The 22884-nt window shown below is 40.4% G+C and overlaps 1 protein-coding gene across 4 annotated transcripts in view; it reads right to left on the reverse strand.

Annotated features, from left to right (window-relative positions):
* The window catches only part of PIR (pirin), a 110536-nt gene that overhangs the window by 39196 nt on the left and 48456 nt on the right, over window positions 1-22884 (reverse strand). For all 4 annotated transcript variants that reach the window (XM_063601744.1, XM_008974156.4, XM_003805716.4 and 1 more), the window contains one exon: window positions 1795-1879. In XM_063601744.1, coding sequence (XP_063457814.1) covers window positions 1795-1879 — 85 coding nt within the window. The remainder of the gene's footprint in view (window positions 1-1794; window positions 1880-22884) is intronic.

Genomic DNA, 22884 nt, shown 5'->3' on the forward strand with positions numbered 1-22884 from the left:
ATGTTTATTGCAGCATTATTCACAATGTACAAAATGTAGAATCAACCTAAGTGCCCAGTAATAGATGAATGGATAAAGAAAATGTGATATAAATATACAATGAAATATTATTCAGCCATAAAAAGAATGAAATCCTGTCATCTGCAGCAACCTGGAGAGGACATTCAGTTAAATAAGCCAGGCACAGAAAGACAAATATTGCACGTTCTCACTCTTACATGGGAGTAAAAAAGTGGATCTCATAAAGATCTCATGAAAACTGGTGGTTACCAGAAGACATGAAGGGTAGGGGTCTGGGAGGGATAAAGAGAGATTGATTAATGAGTACAAATATACAATTTGATAGAAGAAATAAGATCTGGTGTTTGATAGATCAGTAGGATGACTATTGTTTACAACAATCTTTGTATATTTCCAAACAGCTAGAAAAGAATAATTCAAATGTTTCTAGCATAAAGAAAAGACAAATATTTAAGGTGATGAATATCCTAATTATACTGACTTGATCTTTACAAATTATATGAACGTATTAAATTGTCACATGTACCCTGAAAATATGTACATCTATTGTGTTAATTAAAAAAATTATTTAAAAATAGACCAGACACAATGACTCATGCCTGAAATCCCAGTGCTTTGGGAGGCCAAGGCAGGAGGATCAACTTAAGGCCAGGAATCTGAGACCAGCCTGGGCAACGTGGTGAAACCTCCATCTCTACAAAAGAATTAAAAAATTAGCTGGGCATAGTGGCACACATCTGTAGGCTCAGTTACTTGGGAGGCTGAGGCAAGAGGATCACTTAAGTCCAGGAGTTCAAGGCTGCAGTGAGCTATGATCATGCCACTGCACTTTAGCCTGGGTAACAGAGTGAGACCCCACATCTACAGAAAAAAACAATTATAAAAATTAGCCAGAATTAAAAAAAAAAAGAACAAAATAGGCCTTAAATACTTGGGAATTTTTAATTATTCTTTGGATTCAAATGTCAATCTAAAGGTAACCTTTACATAACAACACCTATATCAAGCAAAACCTGTATCTCAATCAAGTATGCACTTGTGTATAAGTAACACAGGTCCGAATTTGCCTTCAGGAACACTGTGAGTCAATAGGAGCTGGAAAGTCAGGAGACAGGGATATTTTCCTTGCCCTACCTCATCCAGTAAGTGTTTGGGTGGCCTTGAGCAAGTGACCCATCTTTTAGGCCTTCCACACCTGTAAATTGAGTGGTATGGCCCACAAGGTCTGGCCCTAACATTCTGTGAGTTCTTTCTGATTTTCTTTTCTTTCTTTTTTTTTTTTTTTTTTTTTTTTTGAGATGGAGTCTCGCTGTGTCTCCCAGGTTGGAGTGCAGTGGTGCGATCTCGGCTCACTGCAACCTCCGCCTCCCGGGTTCAAGTGATTCTCCTGCCTCAGCCTCCCAAGTAGCTGGGACTACAGGCGTGCGCCACCACGCCCAGCTAGTTTTTATATTTTTAGTAGAGACGGGGTTTCACAATGTTGGCCAGGATGGTCTTGATCTCCTGACCTCGTGATCCACCTGCCTCGACTTCCCAAAGTGGTGGGATTACTGGTATGAGCCACCGTGCCCGGCCTCTTCCTGATTTTCTTAACTTGGAAGGTCCCAGCAGTATTTGTCAATTTAAACACAATTAAACATAAACAAGAGTTCATAGAACTTTGTGCTGAGTTTCAGAAACAAGCACATTCCAGAGAAAACAGCCTCTTGTTGGTTTTTTCTTTTCTTTTTTTTTTTTTCTGACATGACTACTAAACCCCAGAACCCATCATACCTTTAGGGATAGGTTGGGAATGTTTGGCTCCTGGGTCCAATTTGAAGTCCAAATATAAGGTTGGTGTGCGAGTGTAAACCTTGGACTGAAAAGGAAAAGGAAACCATCAGTGTTTTTTTCTAAGAATAAGGTTCTTCTTTCCTTCAGCTGGCCCTTCTGTAATAGGCCTGGGCCTGGATCCATTATATTTATAGTTCCTCCTAGGGAAGTGTTAAAGCCGAGGTGGGCTGCTAAAACAGCCCCTCTTAAAGGTCTTGGTCTGGAAGTTAGCCCTCCTAGCTTTACAATGTGGTTGACAAGCTAATTTCAGGATGACAGCTGTCTCCCTACAGCCAGTTCTCAAATATAGTCCAATAGTAACATTTTACTGGCCAATAGTTGCTCCAACTTTCCCACCTCCAGTCTTCCATTTGATATGGCAGGTTATCTCACAACCAAATGTATGTTTCTTCCCCATGTCTCAAGAAAGCCATTTCCATTTTGAAATTTAAAAATGCGGCCTGCACATATTTTTTATTTTTTCTTACTTGGCCCTCTGGCTAACAAAAATGGTCCGACACTGCTCGCTTGAAAAAGCCACAACTCCAAATGTAAGAAAGGCAAACTTTTGCAGGATTTTCCATTATAAACAGTAACTTTTATTCCATCAAGAGTTAAGCAGAGTTTCTAATTTAATATAATACCATCCTGAATCATTGGCATAGACTAAAATTCAAGGGATTGGAACTGTTGCTACAAACTTTATGATGTCTCATTGTTTATCACAAAGCTCCAGTGGTTCTAGTCTACTTTATAAACTTAAAATGCATATGAAAATGAAAAAGCACATAACCTTAAGCTTGGCATGGATGTGTAGTAACTGTAATTTTCATACACTGCTGGTGGGACTATAACTTGGTATAAACACTTTGGGAAGCTGCTTGGCTGTGTGTAGCACAGACGAATATATGCATAATCTATGACCCAATATTCCAACTCATAGGTGTATACCTAACAGTCACCTAAAGACAGGCACAAGTACCTTAATAGTGACAGAACTGATAATAGCCCCAAACTGGAAATAGTCCAAATGTCTTTAATAATAGAATGGATAAATGAAATGTAATATACAGTGGAATACTATACACCAAGGAGAATGAATGAACTCAACTACATGCAACAACTCAGGTGAATTTCACAGGCATAATATTGAGCAAATGAAGACAGACACAGAAGATCATACACCGTATGATTCCATTTCTACAAAGTTCAAAACAAGCCAAAATTAATTTATGATGTCAGAAGTCACAAAATTAGTTATCTTGGGAAGGTTAGCAACTAGAAAAGGATTTTAAAGGGGCTTCTGGGGGCTGGTAATGTTCTGTTTCTTAACCTGGCTGCTGCTTTTATGAGTGTGTTTACTTGGTAAACATTCTTTGAGCTGTATACTTGATCTGTGTACTTCTCTGTGTATACGTTATATGTTAATTAAAAGATTACATTCATTAAATACATGCATTTTTAGACAAAAAGAGAGAATCTGGAGCCCAGAATTATTTACTCTCCTTGATAAAGGCATAATTTTGTGGAGAATAATGATGCAAGCTCCATGAGGACATGAACATTTCTGCCTTTGTTACCACTGAATTCTCAGGGCCAACCCACTATGTCTGTCAAATGCTAGGTGTTCAATAAATATTTATTGAATGATGTTTCATAATGGAAAACTCCATGTATAGTAATACAGTTATTGACAGTAGATATATGTATATATGAAGATATATATGAATATATGTACTGACAGTACATATATACACACACACACACACACACACATATATATATACTGTCAATAACTGTATTACTATTCCATATACTGTCAATAACCGTATTACTATACATGGGATTTTACATACATATATACATACATATATACACACACAAGTGTGTGTGTGTGCATATGTGTGTGTATGTATACATATATATATATGGGGTATTCATCAACATCTTCACCTACATGTAGCAAAATGCTTCTCTTCAGGACAGGTGAATTTGGTATGGTCAAAATATATGTCTGTACATTAAATTTTGAAATAAAGAATCGTGAGTAATCTTGACTATCAAAAGGTTTTTTTCCTTTCCTCTGAATGTCTCCAATTGAAGCTTTGGGGTTTAAAATGCTCTGGTAGACTTTTGCATGGCTTAGAAGGTCAAGCTGCATTAATACAGCTTCAAAGACTAGAAAAGCAAATTCCCCCGTGTATACATAAATGAAACCAGAAAGACCTGTGACATCAAGTGCAACCTGAGGCCAAAGATTCACAATCAATCAGAGAGCTTGAAACACACATAAAAGAAGGGCAGCACACAAGGGGCACAGGATCTGATTCTCTAGGATCATTAGGTGTATAAGGCACCATCTGGAAAGGGGCTGGTTTTGTCTGATGAGGACTTCTAAAATTACCTCTAAAAAGATTAAGGGTAAACTTCATATAATATCGAATGACTCCTCTGTTCAGGCAATATTTCGCTGTCCTTCAGATAAAGATCCCTGTTTGGTTTAAGCATCTTTTTCAACCTCTGCCTCAGTGGCAGATGCAGTATCCCTTCCAACAGAGAAGAAATGCATCACAAAGAGGTTCTTGCTTTAATTTTTGCTAGCACTCTCCCAGAATGTGGCCATAAAAATAATCTTGAACTGGAAGTCAGGAGTCTTTCATGCTGTATTGCTTTTTCTTTTCTTCTTTCTTTACCTTTCTTTCTTTCTCTCTGTCTCTCTCTCTCTTTCTTTTTCAAATTTTCTTGTAGAGATGGGATTTCGCCATGTTGCCCAGGCTGGTTTCGGACTCCTGGGCTCAAGCCATCTGCCCGCCTCGGCTTCCCAAAGTGCTGGGATTATAGGTGTGAGCCACCGTGCCCAGCCAGAGGTATTGCTTTTTCTGCTGACCAATGAAACACTTATCTTCTGGGTTAATTCGCTCATCTGAAAATTTTGTGAGGGTACTTGCTGTTGTTTAAGTCTATTTCTGGTTCTGAAATTCTGATTCAGAAAAGTAATGTTTTCCTCCACCCTCTAATTTTTAAAATTCTCTTCCAATTTCTCAGACTAGAGCTAAAGAGAAGTGAGAATGTGGCTGGGGTGAGGGAGGGCAACTAGAGCTGTGGAGAGTTGGTGGGAAAGCTCTGGTTAACTCGCTGTATTCTTGCCCTCAACTTCAGTCATCAGTCTGCCCTCCTGGCTGGCTCTTTTTCCTTCTTCCTTCCTGTCTCTTGCTTCTCAACCTAATCCATATTGTTCAAAAAATAGTAGCTACCTCTCTAAGATTGCAACTACACAGGCAGAAGCACACATGCAGGTGTATTCACACTCACACAGAACGTTCTATATTCATTTATGTATTCATCTTAAAAATTTTAAACAGAAACCAATGAGAGACTTTAATAAAGCCACAAAATATATTCTATCGTCTCACAGTGTGAAAAAGTCTAAGAGAAAATTTTTAATTCATTTTGCAGATGTTTTTCACAACATCTTTAACCTAAAACAGGATTCCAATTCTAGTATTCTTTTCATATTGGGAACTGGATCATTGAGGGTGTCAATATAACATATGTCTTGAATAATAAACTACCCCAAAGCCTTCAAAACTGAATGTATATTATTCTATTTAAAATAATCTATAATGAGGCCGGGCGCGGTGGCTCACGCCTGTAATCCCAGCACTTTGAGAGGCCAAGGTGGGTGGATCATGAGGTCAGATGATAGAGATCATCCTGGCTAACACGGTGAAACCCCGTCTCTATTAAAAATACGAAAAATTAGCCGGGCGTGGCGGTGGTCGTCTGTAGTCCCAGCTACTCGGGAGGCTGAGGCGGTAGAAGGGCGTGAACCCGGGAGGCAGAGCTTGCAGTGAGCCGAGATCCTGCCACTGCACTCCAGCCTGGGCGGAAGAGCGAGACTCCGTCTCAAGGGAAAAAAAAAAAAGGTGACGATGTCAGCCTCAAATGTACCTTGAGCAAACCTGGATTCCATCTTTCCATTACATACACTGCTGATTTTCAACCATAAAGAAATCTTCCTATTAGGCACATTGTTTCCTGTGTTGTTTTGTTTATTTTTATGTATAGTATTAAACTATTAATAGAACCTCAAAATAGAATGATAATTTAATTAAATCATTCTTTTTTGGTTAAAACTTAGCTATCAATGAATCTATTTCCACAAGAGTCAAACAAATTGGTCCATAAGAAACTAAAAGAAAATATTCCCCTATAAATCTGTTGCAGCATGCACAGAGCTAATGCACTCAAATTCTATTAGTGAATTTGTTTTTTTTTTCCTTTTTTTCTGTTTCAGTTCTGATTAATAATGCCTGCAGAGGTACTAATATCCAAAGCTCTTCCCCTTTCGTCTTTCTTTCCATTTCACAATCCTGTGTTGAAAGTATTTAGGAAACTTTCCTTTAAAGTTTTAGCCTATATTTCAAAAGCCTAATGGCTTAAAATATTATGGTTCAAATATTATGCAGGGAATATTTCTAGAAGGTAAGTAATTCAATTCTTCATAAGAGATTAAGGGTAAATTTTGGCTAACCTACAACAGGGCTGCTACCAAATCCAGGAAAACCTTGTCTCTCCTTCCCTATAAATATGTCAGAACCAAACCCATAATGAGTCTCAGACACCACTCCAATAATGACCACAAAACAACCAAGACAAAACAAGGTCTATAAAACCACTTCCTTCCAAACTCCAACTACCTTCATCTTATGTCCTTCAAAGACTTCCCATTTACCCTGGCTTTTGGTAGGATACCCTTGTCAAGCTGGCTTCCTTCCTCTGCTTTTATTCATAAATGTGATCTTAATTAGGAGATGAAATCACTTCCACATGGAAGCTATGTGGCTTAAAAACATCTCCCCAAGAAAAAGAATGCAGCATGCTACGTTGCTATGTATGAGTGTGGCAAAGGAAGTATCTTGAATTTTGCCATTGCTCCTTTGACAGATAACTGCTGCCCATTGATTCCCAAATGCTGCTGTTTTTACCACCATCTTTGACTCTCCCTAAAAGCAAGTGGCAGCAATGTAGTGTCATAATGCTTTGTGAATGTAATAAATTGTGAATGTAATAAATGCATTCACAGTTCTTTGGGGGAACTATTTCAAAAGCTCTTTATGATTTAGTTATTTTTCAGGAAATGCACTCAAATTGTCAATCTTACTATAATATGTTGCTTAAGGAAATTACTCTAAGTAACCATATTAATGAGTGCCAATCCCCAATATCCTATAAGAGAAAGAAACAGTGTTTCTACTTGTTCCTAGACACGCACCCCCCATTTTGGACAACTCCCCTAATATTGGACATTGTGTTTTATGGGGTTTTTGTGTGTCATTGTTAACTTTTGACGAATCTCTTTGCACATAAATCTTTGATTACATTTCTATTTTTTTCCTTCACAGTGAAATTATAGATGTAAAGGTTAAGACATTGTGGCCAAAAGCAAATTGTTCAACATAATCATCTGGTTAAACAGCAATTTTGCTGAAAATCTCTACTGCTAGTCACTGCTTTTCCTAGTCTTGGTAATTTTGCTACACCACAGGGCAGCCTTTCAACTCTTTATGTGCTCTAAATTGTTTTTTCCCCATCCAGTCTCCTATTGTTAGAAAGTTAACATATTCCAACAGATCTCCTATTGTTGCACATTTTTTTCCTTGTCACAAACATAGAATGGAAAAATTAATTGCTGAAAAAAGGTAAAAGTTAAAAAATAACCACCCCCCCCCCGAAAACCTTTGGAAAATGGACAAAAAGTAAGGAAACAAGCTTAATCTGAAAAAAAAAGTTTAAAGGCACCACCTCCACAGTATAAATACCATTATCTCAACAACCCACATCTAGCAGTATCTGTTCTTGAACAAATCATCATCTGATCACTTGTTATACTAACTAACTTGCTTTCATCCAAATTGGTTTTGTCAAATCACTTGGTAACTACCTTTAAAAAGTGCCCATCTCATCAAAATGTTGATCATCTTATTTTTTTTCATTGTAGTTCATTTAAAAAGCAGAAATTGGTATCTCCTTACTCTTTAAATTTGACTATTAGTTTGGGTGATATTATTATTATTAATTTTAAAATAATAGTAACTATTATTAATATAAAAATAGCAATAACTAAATATGTTGAGGGCTTAGTATGTACAAGGCACTATTTTAGGGGCATCGTATGTATTAATTAAGGCCACTTGCATTTCTCTTTCAGTAAACTATCTGCTCATTAACCTATTTAACTTTTCATTCATTTATCAATTAATTTCCTCATTCAAAAAATATTGGTTGAGAATCTATAATGTGCTAGTCATTGGATATATATTGCTGAATAACAGTTCTGCTCAACCCTTGTGAAGTATTACTTTCTAGTGAAGAAGATAATTTAGAAAATTAAATAGAAAACTTTAAAATGTGGTACTTGTTAGAAAAGAAATAAATAGGATGCAGAGAGAGAAAATAAAATGAGGAGAGTAAGGGAAGTCCTCACTAGGGAGATTACATTAAAGTGAAGACTTGAATAAGAAGAGTTGAGGGTAAGAGATTTCTGGGCAGAAAAAAGAGAATAGCATGTGTGAAGGCCATGAAGCCATAAAGAGCTTGAAGTATTCAGAAACTGAGAGGAGAGCAACATGGCAGACATAAAGTGGTTGCTGGAGCGAATGACATAAGTTTAGAAAGTTAGGAAAGATTCAATCAGATATAGGCCATAGTATGGCATTTGGGATTTCTTTAAAATACAATGAGAACACATTGAAGAAGAACCAGATCCAATTTTCATCTTAAAGAGATGTCTTAAGCTACTATATAAAGAACTGGAAGGGAGTAAGAATAGAGGAGAGGAGACTCCTGAAGAGGATGCTGGAGTAGGCCAGAGAGGGATGGGAGAGAAATAGGTAGATTTGAAATAATATATTTGGAGATAGAAAGGTTTTTGCTGAGGGACTAGATGCAGTGGGTATAAGGATGGCCATCATGTTTCTACTTTGAGCAGTGAGTGATAATGTCATTTATTAAGATGGAGAAGACTGGAAGAGAAACAAGTTGTTTGCTGTCAAGACAGGGGAGGGTGGGGAGAACAAGACTTCAACTTTTGCTATTTTAAATTTGACGTGCCTGGGCACCATGCAAATGGAGATGTCAAGTTGGCAGTGGCAGATATGAATCTACATAGAGCTCAAAGGGGAGGCTTGTACTGTGAATATCAATCTGGGAGTTGTCAGACTATACATGGTATCTAAATCCATGAAATAAATAAGCTCACTTAGGCAGATGCTCAATGAAAGAGAAGACTCAGGACTGAGATCCAGGGAACTAAAGTGTTTAAGGGTCTGGCCAAGAAAACGGTGTCACCTGGAGAAAGGAAACTGAGAAGGAGCAAAGAGCAACCAGAGACACAAGAATGTATTATCTCAGAAACCAAAGAAAGAGAGGCTGTGGAGAAGGACAAAGCAATCAAGCCATGGAGAGGAAGAGCTGACATGAAGAAGGAACCAAAGAAAGAAGAAGAAGGAGAAGGAGAAGAAGAAGAGGAAGAGGAAGAAGGAGGAGGAGGAGGAGGAAAGAAAGAAAGAAAGAAAGAGAAAGAAAGAAAGAAAGAAATGAGGAAGGAGAAAGAAGGAGGAGGAAGGAGAAAGAAGGAGGAGAAAGGAGAAAGAAGGAGGAGGAGGAAGGAGAAAGAAGGAGGAGGAGGAGGAAGGAGAAAGAAGGAGGAGGAGGAAGGAGAAAGGAGGAGGAGGAAGGAGAAAGAAGGAGGAGGAGGAAGGAGAAAGAAGGAGGAGGAAGGAGAAAGAAGGAGGAGGAGGAAGGAGAAAGAAGGAGGAGGAGGAAGGAGAAAGAAGGAGGAGGAAGGAGAAAGACGGAGGAGGAGGAAGGAGAAAAAAGGAGGAGGAGGAAGGAGAAAGAAGGAGGAGGAGGAAGGAGAAAGAAGGAGGAGGAAGGAGAAAGAAGGAGGAGGAGGAAGGAGAAAGAAGGAGGAGGAGGAGGAAGGAGAAAGAAGGAGGAGGAAGGAGAAAGGAGGAGGAAGGAGAAAGAAGGAGGAGGAAGGAGAAAGAAGGAGAAGGAGGGAGGAGAAAGAAGGAGGAGGAGGGAGGAGAAAGAAGGAGGAGGAAGGAGAAAGAAGGAGGAGGAAGGAGAAAGAAGGAGGAGGAGGAAGGAGAAAGAAGGAGGAGGAGGAAGGAGAAAGAAGGAGGAGGAGGAAGGAGAAAGAAGGAGGAGGAAGGAGAAAGAAGGAGGAGGAGGAAGGAGAAAGAAGGAGGAGGAGGAAGGAGAAAGAAGGAGGAGGAGGAGGAAGGAGAAAGAAGGAGGAGGAAGGAGAAAGAAGGAGGAGGAGGAACGAGAAAGAAGGAGGAGGAACGAGAAAGAAGGAGAAGGAGGGAGGAGAAAGAAGGAGGAGGAGGGAGGAGAAAGAAGGAGGAGGAAGGAGAAAGAAGGAGGAGGAGGAAGGAGAAAGAAGGAGGAGTAGGAGAAAGGAGAAAGAAGGAGGAGGAAGGAGAAAGACGGAGGAGGAGGAAGGAGAAAGAAGGAGGAGGAAGGAGAAACAAGGAGGAGGAGGGAGGAGAAACAAGGAGGAGGAGGGAGGAGAAAGAAGGAGGAGGAGGGAGGAGAAAGAAGGAGGAGGAGGGAGGAGAAAGAAGGAGGAGGAGGGAGGAGAAAGAAGGAGGAGGAGGAAGGAGAAAGAAGGAGGAGGAGGAGGAAGGAGAAAGAAGGAGGAGGAAGGAGAAAGACGGAGGAGGAGGAAGGAGAAAGAAGGAGGAGGAAGGAGAAAGAAGGAGGAGGAGGAAGGAGAAAGAAGGAGGAGGAGGAAGGAGAAAGAAGGAGGAGGAAGGAGAAAGAAGGAGGAGGAAGGAGAAAGAAGGAGGAGGAAGGAGAAAGAAGGAGGAGGAAGGAGAAAGAAGGAGGAGGAAGGAGAAAGAAGGAGGAGGAGGAAGGAGAAAGACGGAGGAGGAGGAAGGAGAAAGAAGGAGGAGGAGGAAGGAGAAAGAAGGAGGAGGAGGAAGGAGAAAGAAGGAGGAGGAGGAGGAGGAAGGAGAAAGAAGGAGGAGGAGGAAGGAGAAAGAAGGAGGAGGAGGAGGAGGAAGGAGAAAGAAGGAGGAGGAAGGAGAAAGAAGGAGGAGGAGGAAGGAGAAAGAAGGAGGAGGAAGGAGAAAGAAGGAGAAGGAGGGAGGAGAAAGAAGGAGGAGGAGGGAGGAGAAAGAAGGAGGAGGAAGGAGAAAGAAGGAGGAGGAGGAAGGAGAAAGAAGGAGGAGGAGGAGGAAGGAGAAAGAAGGAGGAGGAAGGAGAAAGAAGGAGGAGGAGGAAGGAGAAAGAAGGAGGAGGAGGAGGAAGGAGAAAGAAGGAGGAGGAAGGAGAAAGAAGGAGGAGGAGGAAGGAGAAAGAAGGAGGAGGAGGAGGAAGGAGAAAGAAGGAGGAGGAAGGAGAAAGAAGGAGGAGGAGGAACGAGAAAGAAGGAGGAGGAAGGAGAAAGAAGGAGAAGGAGGGAGGAGAAAGAAGGAGGAGGAGGGAGGAGAAAGAAGGAGGAAGAGGAAGGAGAAAGAAGGAGGAGGAGGAGGAAGGAGAAAGAAGGAGGAGGAAGGAGAAAGACGGAGGAGGAGGAAGGAGAAAGAAGGAGGAGGAAGGAGAAAGAAGGAGGAGGAGGAAGGAGAAAGAAGGAGGAGGAGGAAGGAGAAAGAAGGAGGAGGAAGGAGAAAGAAGGAGGAGGAAGGAGAAAGAAGGAGGAGGAAGGAGAAAGAAGGAGGAGGAAGGAGAAAGACGGAGGAGGAGGAAGGAGAAAGACGGAGGAGGAGGAAGGAGAAAGAAGGAGGAGGAGGAAGGAGAAAGAAGGAGGAGGAGGAGGAAGGAGAAAGAAGGAGGAGGAAGGAGAAAGACGGAGGAGGAGGGAGGAGAAAGAAGGAGGAGGAGGGAGGAGAAAGAAGGAGGAGGAGGAAGGAGAAAGGAGGAGGAGGAGGAAGGAGAAAGAAGGAGGAGGAAGGAGAAAGATGGAGGAGGAGGAAGGAGAAAGAAGGAGGAGGAAGGAGAAAGAAGGAGGAGGAGGGAGGAGAAAGAAGGAGGAGGAGGGAGGAGAAAGAAGGAGGAGGAGGGAGGAGAAAGAAGGAGGAGGAGGGAGGAGAAAGAAGGAGGAGGAGGAAGGAGAAAGAAGGAGGAGGAGGAGGAAGAAGAAGAAGGAGATAGAAGAAGGAGGAGGAAGGAGAAAGAAGAAGGAGGAGGAGAAAGAAGAAAGAGGAGAAAGAAGAAGGAGATAGAAGGAGAAGGAAGGAGAAAGAAGAAGGAGGAACGAGAAAAAGGAGGAGGAAGGAGAAAGAAGGAGGAGGAGAAAAAAGAAGGAGGAGAAAGGAGGAGTAGGAACAAAAAAGGAGGAGGAAGGAGGAGGAGGAAGAAGGAGAAGGAGAAGAAAGACAGGGAGAGGGAGAGGAAAGAGGAGAGGGAGAAGGAGAAGGAGAAGGAGATTACCACCTCTGGTTTGGCCACATGGAAGTCAGTGGTGACTGGTTTCAATGGACCAGTGTGGGTGGATGTCAAGTTGAGAACATCAAGGAGGTAGGACAGTGGAGATGAAATGTGCAGACACATCTTCAGTGATGTGTGACTGTGAGAGGGAATGGAAAATTGGTGGCTATGAAGTCAAGGACGTTTGGTGCTTCTCATCAATTTACATGAGAGATTTGTTTTTGTTTTTTTTTTTTCAATAAAGTAAGGTTATTATCTCCCAGTTTGTTTTTGGCCTTTAATTTCATTTACAAGGTTTCTGACATGGGTCTAATCTATTCATCTTTTCCTTCCAATGCTTTTAAACCTGGAAAGTCTTTCCCCATCCAAAGATCATATAAATGTTTGTGTATATTTTTCTAGTTCAAAATGTTTAACATTAAATTATTTAATCTATGGCCGGGTACAGTGGCTCAGGCCTGTAATCCCAGCATTTGGGGAGGCTGAAGCAGGCAGATCTCTTGAGGTCAGGAGTTCGAGACCAGCCTGGCCAACATGATGAAACCCCGTCTCTACTAAAAACACAAAAATTAGCCAAGCGTAGTGGCGGGTGCCTGTAATCCCAGCTACTTGGGAGGCTGAGGCAGGAGAATCATTTGAACCTGGGAGGTGGAGATTGCAGTGGACTGACATTGCATCACTGCATTCCAGTGAGACTCTGTCAAAAAAAAAGAGAGAAAGAAAAGAAAAGAAGAAAGAAAGAAAGAAAAGAGAAAGAAAGAAAGAAAATTATTTAATCTATGTGGAATTATTTTGACAATTAACTGTGAGATCATGAGCTCTAATCTGGTTTCTTTTTATTAAATGGTTAACCAATTGTCCCAGTTGACTTATTCTTCTTTTCCTCAATTGATGATAATCTTCTTTATCCCTGTTAAGTTTGCATATATATTTGGGTCTAGTTCTGGTAGGTTCTCCTTCTACCACTTACAAGGAAGAGCCTCAATGGAGAAAACCAAGTGTTCACTTAATTTACTAGCTCAGGAGTCCCAACTAATAGAGTAAGATCTACTCCATGAGGAGCTCATGTCATCATCTAGTACAGTTCTTATGAGTTCCCAATGTCCTCATCTTCCTTCTACCACCTTCCCACTCTCGTGATCTGTTGGGCTTTGCACTGGGGATAAAAATGCATCAGCACAGACCTAGTCTCTGCACTACCATACACACTCAGGAGACTCACTGCCAGATCCCATTGCCCCTGCATGGGGAGCCATACTTTCTCATTTCTCCTGGAGATGGTAAGGCTTTGAGGAAGTGAAAAGTAGATTTACCATACTGTTTAAAGCAAACTTCTAACTCATTTTTAGAATAGGCTGATGCTCTTCAACAAAATGATGTCTTCTGTATCCAATCCAAAGCACTTTGAATTCTGAATTCTTGATTATTTTAAACAATTCTGATAAGCAATGGGAAAGATTAGTTTCCATCCCCAGTGCCAAAGGTATCGTGGGAAGGATTAAAACTCTGTAATCATATTTTGACATATACATGAAGTGTTACACAAAGAGAAGACAAGGAACTCTTAGGCAAAATGCCAATGACTCTTTGTAGGGTGGGAGTTAGAGACGGCCAAAAAACATTTTTAACTTCTATCAACCATAAAAGACTGTGGACAGTCTTGAACATCAAGCTGTCTAGCTGACCAAGAATTTTAAACATAGCCAAATTCAGTCTATAGTATTCTTTTTCAAGTAGCCCTTTAATCAGTAGTAATACTCTTGTCCTTCTCTTTCTCACCTTTTATTTATGGGAAGAGTAGTGAGGGAAGAAGGACTAAAGGGGAAGAGAATAAGGATGATGACGGGGACTCACAGTACTGAAATTTAACCAGAGACATGTTAATTGTGAAACTGGACTTTGATTTCTTCACCCTTTGAGTCAGCATCCTTGCCTGAATTTGGGTTACAGATGTTCTAATTTCTTGGAAAATTAAAACCAGAAAAAGAACAAATTCCCATGTCTTGTATAAATAATCCATCTACAACCCTATAAAGGCAACAGTATAATAAAACCACAAATGGCCCCCAAATAGGCTAACACAGAGCCTTCCTATTTGTTAACTCCAATCCATGGGTAATGTGTTCCAAGACTGAGTCACAAATCTATTAACTAATGCTAGAATATTCCTCACAAGGCTTCTAATATTTATTAGTTACATTTGCTATTTACTAAAATATTTTTAAGAGTTCTTGTAGGAAAGTGCATCAAGATGTAACACGGGAAACTCATTGGCAAAGATTTCATAGAGCTCTGGGTATGGATACTTTCATATAGATATGTTTCTTCAATTTTATGATTAAAATTAATGAAGGGGGAATTTATTATGGTCTAGGGCTTCTTCTACGTGATCATTTGCAGGATGTTCTGACACAGACAGGCAGGGGTGTCTGCTTGTACAGGCATGTGCCTGAAGGTACCCTTTTGGTGTAGAAAGAGACATGGTCATTTTGAAGCTTCCTTCCATGAAAATGAGCTAAGGCATTCCCTAACTGGAGAGAGATACACTCAGCAAACTTATGCATCAGGGCTGAATGGTGTGATAAGGCAGGGGAAATGTTCAAATAAAATGGGACAAAATTCAGGAAACCTGAGTTTGAGTCTGGTCTTCTTTCACAATGAGCTGTGTGACCTTGGGAAAGACTTTTTGCCTAGTTGGGTTTCAGCTTTCTCATTTACAAAGTGGTGGAGTTGGAGAGCTTATCTTTGGGGTCCATTGCTGCCTGACATTCTGATTCAAATGAAAGTACCAGAAGAAAATGGAACAGTAAGTGGTGGTTGGCTTTGAAAAGCATCTCATTCTATCAGGAATTCTAGATTCGTGTTGCCCTAAGAACTTTGTTCATATATTAACACACCATTATGGCAATGGAAGAGCTGAATGAATGAATTGAAAGTTTTCTGTACAACTATTATATAAATGGGCCAGAGAGAGCCCCTGTATACTAGGTGAAAATGGCCCCCATGTTGGTTACTTCCTTACACTAGGATAGGACCATTAGCCCAAAGAACACTGATGCCAAACTCCAATTTTCGCACATCAAATTGCTTTAAATATATTCCAAAATGAACAAAATTTTAGCCATTTAGAGCCTACCTACTTCATATAGACTGTGAAACTATTCCCAACATCTGCTAGCCAGAAATAAGATAAACTATTACCAGCATCTGCTAGCCAGCTATAAGACCTCAAACTGCTAATGTCCTTCAGAACTCTCTAATCCAGAGAAACCTCACCTTGCTGTTGAGTGATATCACCTGGACATGTAAGCCTCCTCTCTGATTTCCCCTACTCCTTCAGGTCTCTTGCCCTATTTCCTTTCTGAGGGGTGGCCTTGTGCCACTGTCTCTGGAAAATCTCCAGCTATGAAGAACTTTCCCTCTTACGCAACCTTGTCTGAGCACTGCCCAAATAAAGTTTGTATGTTACTGCTTCTCATGAAACTGTCTCTTCCTTGATCAACTCCCCAATCCCCAAATTTACCACATCAACCCATCTAAATACAGTATTCAAATAGGTCCTAAAAGTATTGAATATGGCCTCCTGTGTATCCACAAACAAGAGGAGAAGTAGTTCCCTGCTATTCAGCACCAGCTCAGAAAAATTGAAGAATTGACCAGATCTGCTGAAAGGCTGGAGCACTATGCAAGGGATCAGTATATATCCCCAATTCAGGTCAGGGATCATTCATGAATTCCTGTGCAAATAGGGAGTGGTCAGATCCTTGGCAAAATGACAGATGGGCCAAGGTTTTCCTTTTGAACGCTTCAACATGTATCTCTCCTCTTAAGCCTTTTCAGTCTTTAAAAGTTTCCAAGACAAAACCTTCTCTCAACAAAAAATCTGATTTCTATTGGGCTGTGCCAAACTGGTGAAGGACCTATGTGAGCATGTGATTAAGAGCACAGACCCTGGAGCCAGACCATCCAGTTAGAATCCCAGTTCTGTCACTTACTATATGTGTAACCCTAGGCAAGTTGCTAACCTCACTATGTTTCAGTTCCCTATCTCATTGTGAGAATTCAATTGCACACATTTTACATGCCTCCTCAGAGTCGCTCAGCCTCATTATAGCTCCTCAGCCCTTGGCCTCTTATGGAGACCTGTAGGTGCCATCATTGTTGCAACTGTTGACATCGCCAGATGCCTTGGCCTGTCCTAGCCGACTGTCAAGTTCTGACATCGTCTTGATTGTCCTCTCAGTGGTGGGAGTTCCAGAAGCTCCAGAGTCTGGGCTTGACCTAAGTGACCTACGGAGGCTCTGGATCCTCTCTTCATGCCCACACTTGGATACAGATCCAAGCCATAGAATGGGACATGTGGCCTATTCAGAGGCTGTCTGCAGGGGCCGGGTGACACAAACCAGAAGGGCAGGGAATTAGCTCCCCATGGGCAAACTTTGACCAAATAGGAATGGAAGATGTGGGGCAACAGACAAATTCTTGCTCCCTTAGAAAGTTCTGAGGTACAGCTTTCTGAACAGGCATCCTACATGGCCAAGAATCTGTCTCACTTCCCTTCTCCTTCACTCCCACTGCCCTGGGATTGCAAATAATACTTGCCTTGGGCTTTGTTTTCCAGAGAACCCAAGTTAAATCAGAATTAAAAGAATTGACACATATAAAGAACTCAGAACTTCACTGTCCAATACAGTTGCCACTCACTGCATGTGGCTATTGGGTATGTGAAATGTGGCCAGTCTGCACAGATGTGCTGCAAGTGTAAAATACACACTGGATTTCAAAGACTCGGTAACAAAAAGTGTGAACTATCTCATTACAATTTTATATTGGTTACATGTTGCAATGATAATATTTTGGATATATTGGATTAAATATGCTATTAAAATTAATCTTACCTGTTTTATTTTACTTTTTAAATGTTTACTATGAAATTTGAAGTTACATGTTGCTTCCATTATATTTTTATTAGACAACTCTGACTTAGAACTTAGCACCTCATAAGCCCATAAAAGATGTTGGCCATTTTCATTTCCCATCCCAAGAATTTCTAGAGATTTGCTGTCAGTAAAGACTAATGATAAAAGGGAATGTGGGAAAAGAAAAGATAGATAAGGGAAAAGGAAAGAAATATTTATTAAGTACCCTCTATGTTGCTAGGCACATTAAATACCCTACAAAAACCTCAAGGACTGTGTATTATCATCCCCACTTGGCAGATGAGGAAATAAAAGCTCAAAATAAATTTCCCAAGGTCACAGATATATTAAACAACAGAGCTGAGATTTGAACCCAGGTGTGCTTGACTCCACAGCCTATGCTCCTTTCAGTCCCTCATACTGTTGAAGGATGGACTCTAATGGTACAGTTTTAATAACATGACAGTGAGATTTTCTGTCACATGTTGGGCTTTTTAGAATCCCTTAAATCAGCCACACAGGAGGTCACCTACACCAACCAAGTTAAAAGCTGGTGTTAGACACAAATTTCTCTCTCTCTCTCTCTCTCTCTCTCTGGCCCTGGGTTCATGGAATTGAATTGGCTGTACACTATATTCCATGGCACAGGGTCATCATACATCCATGGGCACCCCTCTTGCTTTGTGTTATTTTCCTCCATCATCCCCCATCTCAAGACCATTCCCCATTGGCTCTCAGTTGAGCATATGTAATGGACATCCTTCCAATCTACCCACAGTGTATTTATTTAGATATATGGGTGTCCTTGAAAAATGAGTAGTATTGTGTGCTAAACTGCTTTCTTTTCTGATTTATTCCTCATTTTTTTCCTGAGAGCTAATAACTACAAGTGAATACAGCCCACTGCTTCTGGCGGCTACACCATATTCCATCATATGTAACCACCATATTTCACTTATTCATTCTCTCAGTGGTGAACACCTATATCAACTCTGACTCCTTTCTATTACTCACGATGCTGGGATGACCACTGTCATATGTCTGCTTGGTGAAGTTTTGATGGAATAAATACTAGGAATGAAGTTTCTGGGGCATACCCTATATTCAGTGTTAGCTTCATTGAATAATGTCAACTTGCTCTCCACAATGAACACAGTTACACCCACTTGCCAAACATGAAGTTTCCATTTCTTCCCATCCTTGCCAGCACTTCACAGTACCCAACTTTGTATTTTTTCTTAATTTGAAGGGTGTCAAGTGGAAGCATATTATTCAAATTTCTATTTTTCTGCATATTGGTGAGAGGAACATTTCTTCATATTCTCATCAGCTTTCCATAGTTGAGTACAGGATTTTAAGATCTGGTGCCTGGAGTTACCACCAACACAAGCATACAACTTTACACAAAGGAGAAATGTCTCCCCCCAAGAGAGTGGAGACGGTATGGATACACGGTTTCGTTCTCCCAACTATGTTAATGCTCTGAACTGACCAAGTACATCAATTTTCTACAGATATGACTGCTCTAGGGCTTGGAGATTTGCTTGTGCAATAAAATTTCATGGAACCAAAACCGGTATTGTGATAAATGTGTCTTTTATTACCTTTTGGGACTATTTTTAAAGTGAAATGAATGAGAATTGAGGTTGAATGGATTCAAGTTTGGCAGACCTAATGGAGCCACATCCAGTCCAGGGGAGGCAACTCAGGCTACGATGCTCAGAAAGAAAAAAGAAAATCCTTATTCTACCCAAGCAAAGCAGGGTTAAAATTGGATAAAGATGCTTTGGCATCTTATTTAGAATGCAATTTTAATTCTAGTTTATTTTAATGTGATTTATAAGGGCAAGGGGTTTTAGATCAGAACTTTACTTTTGTCTTAGAAGTTTGATGATAGGAGAGGTTTATGTTCACATTTGTGATATTTTAATATTTAGATAAAATGAAATGTGCAGTCTAGAAGACAGATATGCCTTGGTGTGAATTTAACAAAAAACTCTCCATATACATTTCACATCATTCTGGGGGTAAAATTGATCCTAGAGAACAGAAGTTAGTTTTTATGTGAGGGGGTCCACACTGATAAATTTCTCATCTCTTTCCTTGAGGAGGCAGTCATGGCTAAGCGTCCGACTCTAATATGTTAATAGAAAAAAAATCAGGGAATGTTCGAAGGAGCCTCCAGACCCCTCCCTAATATCCCCATGAGGCAATACTGCCAGCTGCTCTCTGCCTTTCTCACTAATCCCTGAGGATGAGGGGGAGGCAGGAGGTGGGATCCAGCTGGTAAGAGTAATTCAAGGGACTGAGTATGCTCAGCTCAGGCCCTTCTGAGCTCTTTTTCTTTCTCTTTCTCTCTTCTTCTGTCAAGAGGTAAGCCTGCCTCTGAAGAAGATGCCTGTGACTGTATGTACACCTCTGCCTGGACGTGGTTAATGAAGCCGGGGAAGTATTAAGAAGCCCAACAGGTCTCAGATATAAGTCGTGTGCTTTTATCTAGATTTTACTGGTAAGAAAGATGATATTTGGATCCCTATCTGGCCAACTCCTCAGTCTCCCTCTCGATTCGTTCGGAACTTGGGAAGGAAAGAAAGACATACAGGCATACCTTGTTTTATCACACTTCCTTTATTGTGCTTTGTAAATATATGTTTTTTTTTTTTTTTTTTTTTTACAAATTGAAGGTTTGTGGTAACCCTATGTTGAGCAAATCTATGGGTGTCATTTTTCCAACAGCATGTGCTCACCTCACATCTCAATGTCACATTTTGGTAATTCTTGCCATATTTCATTATCACTTTTTCATTATCACTATATCTATTATCTGTGATCTTTGATGTTACTATTGAAATTGTTTTGATGCACCACAAAACTGTGCTGACATAAGACACATCGAACTTAACTGATAAATGTGTGTTCTGACTGCTCCCCCAACTGGCCGTTCTCCATCTCTCTCCCTCTCCTTGGGTCTCCCTGTTCTGAGACACAATATTGAAATGAGACCAATTAACAACCCCACAATGGCCTCGATGTGTTCAGGAGAAAGAAAGAGTCATATGTCTCTCACTTTAAACAAAAAGCTAGAAATGATTAAGCTTAGTGAGGAAGGCATGTCAAAAGCCGAGATAGGCCAAGAGCTAGGCCTCTTGCACCAGTTAGCCAAGTTGGGAATGCAAGGGAAAAGTTTCTGAAGGAAATTAAAAGTGCTACTCCAGCGAACACACAGATGATAAGAAAGCAAAACAGCCTAATTGCTGATATGGAGAAAGTTTGAGTGGTCTGGATGGAAGATCAAACTACCCACAACATTCCCTTAAGCCAAAGTCCAATCCAGAGCAAGACCTTAACTCTCTTCACTTCTGTGAAGGCTGAGAGAGGTGAGGAAACTGCAGAAGAAAAGTTGGAAGCTAGCAGAGGTTGGTTATTGAGGTTTAAGGAAAGAAGACATCTCCATAACATAAAAGTAGAAGGTAAAGTAGCAAGTGCTGATGGAGAAGCTGCAGTAAGTTATCCAGAAGATCCAGCTAAGATCACTGATGAAGGTGGCTACACTAAACAACAGATTTTCAATGTAGATGAAACAGCCTTATATTGAAAAAAGATTCCATCTATGACTTTCATAGCTAGAGAGAAGTCGATGCTTGTCTTCAAAGCTTCAAAGAACAGGCTGACTCTCTCTCGTTAGGGGTTAATGCAGCTGGTGACTTTAAGTTGAAGCCAGTGTTCATTTCCCATTGTAAAAATCCTAGGGCCCTTAAGAATTATGCTAAATCTACACTACTTGTGTTCTAGAAATGGAAGAACAAAACCTGAATGAAAGCTATTCTGTGTACAGCATGGTTTGCTGAATATTTAAGTCTATTATTGAGCCCTACTATTCAGAAAAAAAAATATTCCTTTAAAAATATTACTGCTCATTGACAATGCATTTGGTCAACCAAGAGCTCTGATGGAGATGTGCAAGATTAATGTGGCTGCTAACACAACATCCACTTAGCAGCCCATGAATCAAGGAGTAATTTCAACTTTCAAGTCTTATTATTTCAGACTTGAAAGTCAAAATTACTCTTTATTATAATTCATATTAACAATTAATATTCAATAATTTAATTGATATTAATCATTATCAATTAATTATTTTATTAATTACAAGCATAATAATTATAATTATAAATTTCATAAGGCTATAGCTGCCATAGATGGTGATTCCTCTAATGGATCTGGGCAAAGTAAGCTGAAAACCTTCTGGAAAGGATTCACTGCTCTAGATGCCATTGAGAACATTTGTGATTCCTGGGAGGGGATCAAAATATCAACATTAATAGGAGTTTGGTAGAAGTTGATTCCAACACTAATGGGTGACTTTAAAGGGGTTCAAGACTTCAGCGGAGGAAGTCACTGCAAATATGGTGGGAATAGCAAGAGAACTAGAATTAGAAGTGGAGCCTGAAGATGTGACTGAATTGCTACAAGCTCATGACAAAACTTCAGCAGATGAGGAGATGATTCTTATCAAAGAGCAAAGAAAGTAGTTTCTTGAGAGGGAGTCTCCTGGTGAAGATGCTGTAAACATTGTGGAAATGACAATAAAAGTTTTAAAATATCACATAAACTCAGTTGATAAAGCAGTGGCAGGGTTGGAGAGTACTGACTCCAATTTTGAAAGAAGTTCCACTGTGGGTAAAATATAATCGAACAGCATTACACGCTACAGAGAAATATTTTGTGAAAGGAAGAGTCAATCAGTGCAGCAAACAACATCGTTGTCTGATTTTAAGAAATTGCCACAGCCACCCCAACCTTCAGCAACCACCACTCTAATCAGTCAGCACCCATCAACACTGAGACAAGACTCTCCATCAGCAGAAACATTAGGACGCGCTGGAGGTTCAGATGATCATTAGCATTTTTCAACAAAAGTATTTTTAAATTAAGGTATGTACTTTTTTAGATATAATGCTATTGCATACTTAACAGGCTACAAAATAGTGTAAACATAACTTTTATATGCACTGGGAAGCAAAAAAATGTGTGATTCGCTTTATTGCAATATTCCCTTTATTACAGTGATCTGGAACTGAACCCACAATATCTCTGGGGTATGCCTGTGTTATTTTTTGGTCTTCTCAACCTCAACTCCCTACATTTGACTTCCACTGAATTTTAGGCCCTCTTCAATAAACGGGTCTGCTTTTGTTTGGCTGACAGACTTTGTCAGTTAAAACCTACGAAAACACTTAATGACAGTCACCAGAACTCTTGCTCAAAACTTCTTTTGGACTGACATGTAACAGATGGCCTCAAATCCATATCTGATGCTGGGAAAATCCACCAGCCAAGTCTTGGTAGTTACCTAGAGACACTCAAAGTCTCCCAAGGCAGACAAAAACAGGTGGGTACTGACTCCTGACAAGCAGAGCTGCCACAGCCAGGAGTGGAGGCTGCTGAGGAAAAGAATCTGGCTGGGGGACTCAATTGGCAGAAAACCTAATGAAACAGAGGCAGGGAGCAGTTTACAAGAAATCTGTTTGGTGGAGACAGGGTGGAAAGGCCCAAAAATCAAATGTTAAAGGAACCAAGATGGTGCAGAAACAGTGCCGGGTTTTCTTCTTCCTTTTCACTGCCCAGCTCTCCCTCTGTCCTGTGTATCGCTTCTTTGTAACTAGAGAATAACACGTGGGGGTGGGAG

This window comes from Pan paniscus, chromosome X, assembly GCF_029289425.2.
Source record: "Pan paniscus chromosome X, NHGRI_mPanPan1-v2.0_pri, whole genome shotgun sequence".
Taxonomy (NCBI): domain Eukaryota; kingdom Metazoa; phylum Chordata; class Mammalia; order Primates; family Hominidae; genus Pan; species Pan paniscus.